General features: G+C 39.5%; 1 protein-coding gene across 1 annotated transcript; it reads right to left on the bottom strand.

Moving 5' to 3' along the window:
* Positions 1 to 5,944: 5,944 nt before the first annotated feature.
* On the bottom strand, positions 5,945 to 10,721 carry spcs3 (signal peptidase complex subunit 3). The gene is made up of 5 exons (XM_023397221.2): positions 10,473 to 10,721; positions 8,976 to 9,049; positions 7,495 to 7,571; positions 7,149 to 7,264; positions 5,945 to 6,218 (listed from the first exon to the last, which is right to left on the bottom strand). The coding sequence occupies exons 1-5, from the start codon at positions 10,613 to 10,615 to the stop codon at positions 6,086 to 6,088; spliced, it is 543 nt and encodes a 180-aa protein (XP_023252989.1). The 5' UTR covers positions 10,616 to 10,721; the 3' UTR covers positions 5,945 to 6,085.
* Positions 10,722 to 11,032: the final 311 nt, after the last annotated feature.

Genomic DNA, 11,032 nt, shown 5'->3' with positions numbered 1-11,032 from the left:
CTGTGTGCGTGCCTGCGTGCGCCTAGCAACCAGATAACCAACTCTCCAAGCTCTGCTAGCTTTACATTAGCCGTTTTCTTTACTTTTCTTTTTTGATTTGCTGATCATTTTGGCTGTGTTACAGCTGAAGGTATGGATTTCTGCAAGAAAGTGTCTTTTTTGACATTTTTTAAAATCTAATGTCAGTTACTGTTACAGGTCTATTATACACCGGTAACACATTTTGTACCCTCTGGGGTTCCTCGCGTCCAAAAAAGGACACACAAAGAAAATGCTATAAAATCATCATATATCAATATTTTTTTCTGCTTTTTTTGCATAAATCTCTTAAACCATTTCAGTTCTGCTCAAACCTACCAAATGTTTATTAGTTTTCAGGATTTTAACCCTTTAAAAGCCAGTTTGAAGACATGTTGCCTCTTGTTTTATTAAAAAGAACAACACAGAATATGAGATATTTCCCACATAATACATGGTGGAGGGATGTGACATTGTTTTATATCAGAGTCTTTTATATCAAGACATTTCTCAAAACCAGAATATGATCAGGGTGACTTTTGAAATAAATCATGTACTCATCCCGGCAGTAGCCCCCGTGGCACTCAAAATTTCCCTGGAATTTTCTAGTTCAACAATATTATTTTTACACAATAAAGAAATAGTAACAAAAAATAAATCAAATTGCAAAATATAACATTAATTTGCCACATTGGCTCCAACACTGTCAAATAAATAATTTTATTTTCACCAGCTATGAGAGGACAGGTGCTTCATTGCAAGCAGGGCCATTGCAGTAAGCGTTGTTACATGGCGGTCCTCCTGCAGGCTTTCTCTCCCCAACTCTATTCTCTTGCCTTGTTGATGGCCCAGAATTGACTAAGCCAATTCTGGAAGAAGTTGGGGATAGTGACCTGCGTGAAAAAATTACAAGGGTAATTTTTTTTTCTCCGCTTTATAATATGTTGTGGTGTATGTGCATCTGTATCAACACCAAGTTGTTCCAAGTGATACACAGAGTGCGTTGCGTGGTCCTTTTGAGACATTTTTATTCTGTTTTTTGCCCCTCCAATAAAGAACTGAAACCCATGAAGACTGCCTTGTGTTCAGGGTTTTCTGTGGCCATTTCTGTTGAAATGTATAGTGTGCTAGACCATGCCTACCCTCCACATGAATTGGCAAATTGTGCTTGAGTGTTAGTCTTGGCAGGTCACCAGCAGTGGTGGAAAGCTGGTAAGCTCATAATACTCATGTACTTTTACTGCAATACTTTAACTACATCAAGCTCATAATACTTATGTACTTTTACTTAAGTAGGATTTTCCATGCAGGACTTTTACTTGCAATGGAGTATTTTTATATAGCTGTATTGGTACTTTTACTTAAGTAAAGGATCTGAATACTCCTTCCAGTTGTTTACCAGGTACCCTGAAAAATATGAATTTTACATATTTTACTGTTGTAACTAACGTGAAGTATAATATATTTGCATATTTAATAGGGTTTAAATTCAATTTATAATTGGTACATTTTTCTTCTTTTCATCTGCTACATGTGAAGATGTAAAAACAAACTTTATTTTGTTAAAACTGAACTCACCAATCAAAACACTTTAAAAAGTAACAGTGATTTTTAACTCAGATATGGACTGAGAACACAGTTTTTGCCCCCTTCTGTGCTGGTCTCCTACAACCCTCACAGCTGCCCTGGTTGACAGCCTCTTCACCATCCGCCTATCTCCAGTTGGCAGCAACAGAAGACGTGCTGAAGAAGTTGTTCCTTTCTGGAGAGACTACCTAACAGATGCAGAAGGTTAATGTAGAAGGGATATAAGCGTTTCTTGTATGAACTTAAATATCTTCACACTTTAAATTAATAATACCATCCTTTACAGTAATTTACAGACATGTGACCTCATGGCAGTTGGTCTGTAGTTTTACCAGCATCAGGTCTCTCTTCCCTCTGTATTCTCTCTCTCTTCCTCTGTGCTCTGTCCTCAGTTCTTTTTCACTTAAACGTTTCAACATGGTTTAACATATTTATATATTTGTCCCTAATGCCGTCTTTCCAGTCTTAGCTGTGTCTTTCTTAAATCTCCCATGTTAAACAGATTTAGTTTTCTCTCTGCCTCATCTTCCTTCCTCCTCCTCCTTCTCTTGTGTACCATGACAGAGGTGTTTATCACGAGTTGTGCCGTTTACGTTTTCATTACTGTCAGATGGGTGGGTAACTAGTGATGTTAACCATGCCACCTGGAACGGCCCAAGCCTTTGAGAGGGTTCTGAAGATAACGTGTTATATATATAAGTGTTTATATATAACTGTGTGTTCAGCTTGGTTCAACTCTTTCCAAAAAAGTAAAGAGTTTCGCACCTGCATAGGTCTTAAGATGTTGACTGTGACGCTCAGGTTATTTGTCGTCCAAATGAAAATAAAATTAGGATTTAAAGTTTTGCTATCGTTCAAGCCGTTCGGTGTAGACCAAAGTTTATACTGAAATAAGTTGCTTTCACAGTTGAACAGCGTGTAAAGGGCGAATGAATTCATCTTATTTAAATTGAACCACTCTGTCTTTAAAATTAGGTTTACCATGGCAATGTTTACTGAACATATTCTTCATCACTATTATCAGTTTTTAGATCTATCAGGTTGGATTAGTTCAAGGATTAGTCCCTGATGGGATCATTCGAATATTAAATTGGATTATTATTGGATAAACTGGATTTGAATTTTTTCTTTTTCTTTTTTTTTGGGGGAAAGAGATGCAACTACAGCCTCAGCAAGCCGACGTCTGTTACAAAAGATGTTGAGACAACGATGGTACAATAACAGTAGGTGTATACTATGAAAACAAGGAATGCAATATGTTATTTTTATGTGAATAATAGAGGTCATGATACTATTTGTGTAGCAGTTGTGCTATAGGAAGACAACCTTTTTTCTCTCTCTTTTCCATAGGGCAAAATTGAGTCCAGGATTGTGCATGACTGCAAACATGCAGCAGAATGGGTGGAAATGAACCGGCAATTGTTTGTTTGTTGCTGTTGTTAATAAAGGGCAACAGAATGTTTGATAATTTTGTCATTTTTTGTGTGGTTTCGTAAATAAGCCTATATGCCTTCTACAGACCTTCAGGTGGAAAGTATATTATATATAAGAGTTAGGTGGAACCATCTACAGTAATGGCAAACAATAAAATAATGTATTTAACATGATAAATATTGTATATAAAATGTTGAGGCTATGACATAACAGAGGCTAATTTTGTTAATTCATATGTTAATATGGTTCTAACTAACTACTGCCCTCCACTTGTGCCACTTGTGCCTTCATAGTTAAAATATTTATTAGCCTCATCTCTTCAAAAGATCTTCAGGTTTACAGTGCAAGTAGACACATCAGCTTCTTATGTCATATGAAATACATTTTCTATATTAAATTCAGATATTTGCACTAAAATACTGTTATACTTTTCAAAGGTAAATTATGTATGAGAAGTGTGTTTGTTTTTTAAAAGACAGAAAGAGAGGAATCAATAAGCTGAACTGATGTTGCTAGGCTATATGGACAGAGCCCTATATTGACAGAATTAGTGTAATGAATATGTAAATAAGACAGTTGCAAGCAGACTGATTGAATTGGTATGTGTCTACACTGATATAGATACTGATGTTACGTGCTATGTAGACAGAATAGGCCAAATCGACATGTATGCTACATTTAAGAAAGAAATTATTTTCAAGTAAGAATGTTGATTAATTAAATATAAATCAATGACAAAAGCACTTCCACTGGAAATGTCTACATGATTTGTTAAGTGCAATTCCCGTCCTGACACTGGAGCCGGCCTGAGGTCGGAGCCTGCACCGATGCAACTTCACACTGGAGCTCTGCAGGCAGACTGTCTTGAAGCCTTTAGGGGCCCTAAGCAGAATTTGATTTGGGGGGCCATGTTCGCAGCGCCGCCAATATTATTGACTAATGTCAGTGCGTGATCATTCACCTACTGTAAATCTAACACCCCCATTATCAGTTTCATTAGCTGTATCTGATGGAGGTAGCAGGAAAGAATTATTAACATAATATAGCATTTTTGTATGATTACATCTGACATAACATAACATCACAATCCTCTACACTGACACCACACGGAGAGAGCGAGAGAGCGAGAGAAAGAGAAACTAGTGTTAACTGCTAAGCTAAAGTAACTAGCTGAAAAGCATGTAAACAACTGCAGGCTTAGTGACAGTCACTAATAGGAGCAGAGAGCTCTGGGTGCTGGAGCAGAACTAGTGTAAGTTTAAATGTACAGCAGGTAGTCAGACGCTGTGATGAAGAAAAGAGCAACATTAACTGTGTTCAGACAGAGCAGCAATAAACTCTACCAGTAACAGAAACTGACAGGAGAAGGGACACCACACTGACGTCAGTATGACAACACATGAACGCGTCACTAGTATTAGTGAAAAGACATCAGTAGAAGTAAATCACTGTGTAAAAATGTTCTCAGATAAAAGAACAAAGTAAGTCAGTTAAAATGTTTGAGTAAAGGTATTGATGCGTTACATTTGAAAATGGGGATGGAGGGGTAAAACATGTTGCAGGGTGGTAATAATAATATATGATAAAACTATAAAAATTAAGGAACATCTTTAGGTTACCAGAGATATCAGTTCCCTGGTGAGAACAGCAACAAAATGAATGAATGAATTGCAGTTAGTCACTTTGGAGCATGAGCATACACCTGATAATTACTAATATACTCAGTTGGAAATGTATTATTAAAATAGTTTTAGACAGTTTTTGATTCAATTGATCACTGTGGAGGATGCAGTGTATGTTACATTATACAGAGGTGTTTCTGTTATTTAGTCTATCTTCAGCGATAAAAAAAAAAATGGGATGGTGGGGGTGGTAATGGTGGTGTGTGTTTTTAGTGCAGTCTATGGGAGAGCTACTATGATGGTTGAACATTTCCTGTAGCTCAAAGCTCAAAGTAAATTCAACATGTCTTCTGCTGTATTTAGTGTTATACTGTCCAGTCTGAACTGTAATCTCTCTCTATGAACACTAATTTCTAAACAGCTTTCTGACTGTGTGTATTTGTAGTCAGTGGGAGAGGTGGAGGTTACTCCCGTCACTCTGAGGCTCAGGTAGACACATGCTATGAAACAGGACAAATTTGTCTACTATTGAGGGAGCTGTAATGTGTGAAGACTGAAATATGTGACGAGGACGAGTTAAACTGAATTTTTTCAGGAGTTCTAGAGCTTCTCCCACTCTAGCGATGATGTCATCCACTCTAGCTCTTTACATTCCGTGCAATACACACCCATTATAAACAGTCTAAAAATGACACAAAACTTTAACTGTGATTTTGTGTAACCACCGGGCCCATTTTTACTTGGATGAACCAGATTATGTTCTTTGATTTCTCAAGTGCATTTAACACCGTCCAACCACCCATTCTTAAAGACAAGCTGGAAGGAATGGGGATGGATCCCTGCTTCACGTCCTGGATTGTGGATTACCTGACAAGACGACCACAGTACGTCAGGCTGGGTAACTGTGTCTCAGGGACAGTGATGAGCAGCACTGGGGCTCCACAGGGGACTGTTCTGGCTCCGTTCCCGTTCACCCTGTATACGGCCGACTTTAAATACACTACCACATCCAGAAATGAGCTAATGGACACATTGATTTCTCCTAGGGGATAAATAAAGCATCTATCTTATAATAATAATAATAATAATAATAATAATAATAATAATAATAATAATAATAATAATATATGCCTACAATGCAATAGCATAATAATATATGCCTTCGATGCTACTGCATTGCAGGCACATAATAACCTTAAGTGCTTCTTTATTTGGATGAACTGACCCTTTATCAACAGTTTACTTGCTATTCTTACTTTTAAAAAACCTCACAGACACAGATGTTCCAATCTCCACTTTTATTACAAACCAAATATTCATTTAAAGGTATGAAGACAAACCAGTGTATTGTGTGTGTGAATCATTAGTTTCATCAGTGTATGTGCGGTACGTGTTAAACTGGCTGCATATGTTTTTGTGTCAGTCTAATAGCTCTTTGTGGCCTCGTATGCATCTGGGAAAGGGAGGCTGACGTGTCCACTTCCAGCCACTAGAGGCAGGATTCCAGCATTGGGAACGACATTCCATGACAGCATCAGAGTGATGTTCTTATTGGCTCTGGAGACGACAGACATGACGGTTAGTCAGCCAATCACACTACAGAACACACATCTGTTAACGTGCAGCCCGTAAAGAAGAGCACCTCGGATAGTTCTTTACACAAGACAGAAAGGCCAAATACGACAGGACGATGTTAAACAACACATTTAAACACGATTTAAAAGAGTCAAATTAACAAAAGATAAAATGACCTAAAAACAGAATAGAGGAGGAGATGTCAAGTTTGTTTGAACCTGTGGAGATTAAAAACAGAATGCTGCTCATGGGACAGTCACAGGTGTAGAGTTTAAAAGATGTGGGCTCTAGTAAAACATATTGCATCATGTGGAAAATCCAGGATCCAGGATTTTTGGAGGTAGACCCATACTAGGGACTAAAGATCAGGTTCTTTTGGCTTCTGATGCTTTGACTGTGACCTCTCTCTTATCTGTCTGCTGTCAGTCCCCCAACTTCAGGGAATGGAATTACTAAACTGTTGGATTGGTCCTTTAAGTCTGACAGTGTGTAGGTTCATGAAACTACTGAAACGAAAGACTGTAGGACCAGATCTCGTCAGCCTGAAGGAGCTGAATACGTACTGAACAGAATCACATCAGGCCACAGTTCATTCTCAGTCTGTCCAGTTGTAGTCTGTTTCATCTGATGTTTTCAGCCAGTCAACATTCGAGGGATCACATTGAGGTGGTGCACACTTATAAATACCTAGGCGTGCACCTGGACAGTAAACTGGACTGGTCCCTGAACACGGATGCCATCTACCTCACACGCCCGTGCAGCACTGAAACACCTCAGTCCACACCCACCTACATGATGGACCTGACCTCACCTAGACTATAAGTTAGACTGAGACCGAAAGGGCTGAGCAGAAGACTCGCAGCCAGACTCTGCTGGAGGGTGTGTGTGTGTGTGTGTGTGTGTGTGTCTAACCTGAGCCCGTTCCCGTCATCAAAGAAGAAGTATTTAGACTTCATGTCTCGGAGGTTCAGTTTGGTATTTTCTCCTCGAAGGACGATTTTATCCCACAGCACCACCTGATTCAGAGACTGACACACACACACACACACACACACACACACACACACACACACACACACACACACACACAAGTTTATATGTCAGGCCATTGGTCAACAGAAAAACTGTAAATGAGACAGAGTCATCTGGTCAAATTTAGTAATTTAAAATAAATAAAGTAACATTTGATGAAATATGACAGTGTCAGTCTGACCTCGCTGTGTGTGTGTGTGTGTGTGTGTGTGTGTGTGTGTCTTACATTGCTCTTTGTGGCGTACTCAGCAGACAGGTAGAGAAACAACTGTTTAACGTTCCAGTCAAAAATTGGCTGCAAATGTAGGTAAAGTTCAGGAACAACAGGAGCACAGAAATTTTCCCTGCAGGACCCACAGCTGGTCCAGGTCACGTGGTTCTCACACAGGGATCACGTCAACACGAAGACCAACACGATGTACTATAGCCCCGTTTCGACCAAAAAGTACCTGGAACTTTTAGAACTAAAAGGTTCCTTTGGGGGTCGATCAATTATCCCTGAACAAAATTTAGACCCTGGTTCCTGCGGTCGAAACACGCATAGTTTCTCAAAAGGTTCCTGGGGAAAGTTCCTGCGGTCGAAACACGGCCTCTGACTGACTGACTGTAAGTGTCTGGGGGGAGAATGATGCTTTAAGTTTTGAAACTAGAGTTTCCATAATGCTTGAGGTCAGGTGTCAGCAAGTCAGTTTGGCCTCAGTCCAATTTTCTCTAATCCATCCAGATCAATTTTAGCATCAAATTAAAAAAAAAAAAAAATCTAAATAGGAAAATAATCAGGCAGGCCGGATATTATTGCTGGCAAGCCAGTTTTTGGAGTAGATTCAGATCAGCGCACTGCCAGTTATGAGAGGCAGCAGGGAACAGGCTGCAGTGTGCGTTTAATGTAGCTTCATGTAGGATATTTTCAGCTCTTTATCTTGAAAACAGCACTATCATTTGGCATTATATTTTTCTCAATCTACGCACTTACAAAGTGCACTGTATTATGCCACAGCTACAGGTCAGCTGAGTGAATTAGAAAGAGATGAACTTCACTTTGTTTTGGCGGGAAGATAAAGAGCTGAAAATATTCTACATGAAGCTACATATAAACAGATATTGGATTGTTTCTGTGGCCTAAAACAGGTTTTTTCTGTTGGCCCCGCCCACAGCAGTATGTTCCCTGCAGCCTCTCTTAATTGTCATCACGCTAATCTGAATGTACTGCAGGTAACACACTGACTTTGCTTGACTACCTCCCACAAACCCATGTCAAATAACTCAAACTATCCCTTCAAAGATCTGGAGACTGTAGCTTAAGCTTTTCTTTCCTCTTGCCTTGACTGAAGCAGTTCTTCTCTCTCTGTGTGTAGGAATCAGTCAGTCAGCCTTATCTCACATGCAGCAATGAGACTCCTAAGTGGTAACAAGAAGACAAAGCACATCTGCCCCGTACTGGCCTGTCTTCACTGGTCACCAGTTGACCACATTTCCCCTGTACTGGCACAGAATTGATTTTAAGATTTTTTTTATTTGGATTTTAAAGCCCTGCCTGGACTATAACTTCAGATATTCTCTCTGAAATCTCCTGTTCTACCTCCAGACACTTCAGATCTGCTCACCAATACTTACATGACTTATTTACCAATACTTATACAGGCTGACTTGTCTTCTTCTGACATGTACTGTGCACTTACATTGCACTACATGTGGTGAAAAGGATATTGGCTGAGAGGTCAAAAGTGATGAAACCCAGATCACTGCGCTCTCTGGGCCCTGTGAAGTCATCAACATTCTTCCTGTTGAACAGAGAGAAGAGAGGGACATCGATGACGGAGGAAACAGGATGACAGAGAGATTGAAGATGTGACATCAATCTAAAAGTGTAAGTGAAAACACAGCAGTCACACCCTTATTTAAACACATCTCTTAACATGAACTATATTTTTGGTATTTTAAAAAGGTACAGGGATATAGATGTATTATATATTATACAAGTTATTTAAGGTTTAGATTATTTTATTGATAAAAACAAGATTCAAATGTGTTATGCTTGAAAAGAATGAACTTGTTCTAAGACTGTTCCCTGGTCTGTTCCCGGACCCCTTTTCCCTGTTGATTTTAGAATTGCACCTGTAAGATTTTCTGACCACATGAAACAGTCCACGTAGTTTTCTAGGTTAGTACAGATGAGTGTTGATGGAACATTTTTGATACGGGTGCATGATACCTGACTTTTACGACTAAGATCAGTTCATTTATTTAATCCATTAAGTTTTTTGTTAAAGTGATGATTTTTTTTTTTTTTTCCGCATGAATCAAGTTGTAATCTCTTCACACAAACTGCCACACAACAAGTTTGCATAAAATGAATAATACAGGAATTGGATTCAGGAAATATGTCATTAGCTATGCTGAAGTAACCAACTCTCTGTACTTCATCAGACACAGAGTGCCGCATGAATGAGTCCTTAAACCAGAAAATAAAATAGCATTTTGCACTTCCTGTTCCCTCATCCCCAAGTCTAGAAATCCAGAAGTCAGGTCTGTGATTAACACAAGCTCAAGACATTTTCATGTTTAATTCTATGACAATACGTCACTAAATACTCCTGTCGTGATTTCTTTGGGCTGTCGAGGGAAATTCATTTAATTCATTAGTGAAGATCCAGCTGAACTAAACCTGTCAGGATCACTAATAATGCAAAATGTAAAAATTCAATTGCTTTTAGTGGGGAGAACTATGGTGGTGCTAACATCCGGGTTGGCCCTAAGGCACTCTATTTGGCGGTTTTCTGTTGTGTCCCAGTATTTGAATAAAAAAATATGTATGTACAAAGGCGTCTGACACTGTAGGCATTCCAGCCAGGTGAGTTGGTGGATGCCAGCTAGCGCCATCGCGCCTGAAAGAGCATTCTGAGCAAACCTGCTAGCTGTCTGTTTCATCTACATCAGAGCGCCCACGAATTTCAATAGCATCACTGTGAAACTGAGGTGCTCAACAGCGTCCATCACTACACAAGCTATTACACCAACTAAACCTCAGTCGGAAACAGGTTCAAGCCCAGAACATCAAAGACCCAGCAGCAGGTTGTGTCTTTATACCCAAAGTCTCGTAAACGGCCTTGAGCTGCTCAATGACCGTGTGCATTATAGGAAAGCATCAGTAATACATAGTGTGTTAACGCTTCATGCGCAACAGCTGCTACAGATAATTCTTACAGCATGACTTTGGAGACGTGGATGTCCACAGGAACTCTTCTGTCTTTGAAAGCTGTCGTGATGAAACAGCCGAAGGTTAACGCCGCCATGACGCTCAGAGAGAAGGCGAACAAAGAGTTCGCTCTGGACAGAACCGTGTTCATCTTTAAAAGACACCTGCAGACACAGGAATGAGAAGAATAACGCTGTATCACACACACTGTGCGCGGCTAGCTAACTGCTGTGTACAAAGCGGAAGTGCCAAGCGTCATAGAACGAACACATAGTTGCTTTTTCTTCTTCTTTTGATTTGATTGGCGGTTGGCAACCAGCTTTCAGGTGTATTACTGCCACCTACCGGACTGGAGTGTGGAGCATTAGAATGGCAGGAAACTAATTTAAAGAGTAAAAGGGGACTAAATTCTGTTTATCAACCCTGTGTTTTTCAGTTACGTGATTAGATGAATAAACATTCTTCCTGATGTTTCTCTCAGTAGGTTCCTATCATTGAATGTTAGCTTATCCTTCTTTAATGCTGCTCTTATAGCCTTTCTTTCTTCCTCATATCCCCTACATTGTAA

The sequence above is a fragment of the Seriola lalandi genome, unplaced genomic scaffold, assembly GCF_002814215.2.
Source record: "Seriola lalandi dorsalis isolate HSWRI2012SDOR001 ecotype SW California unplaced genomic scaffold, Sedor1 jcf7180002055006, whole genome shotgun sequence".
Taxonomy (NCBI): domain Eukaryota; kingdom Metazoa; phylum Chordata; class Actinopteri; order Carangiformes; family Carangidae; genus Seriola; species Seriola lalandi.
The sequence above is the reverse complement of the archived record's forward strand: the minus strand, read 5'-3'. Positions and strand labels throughout refer to the sequence as shown.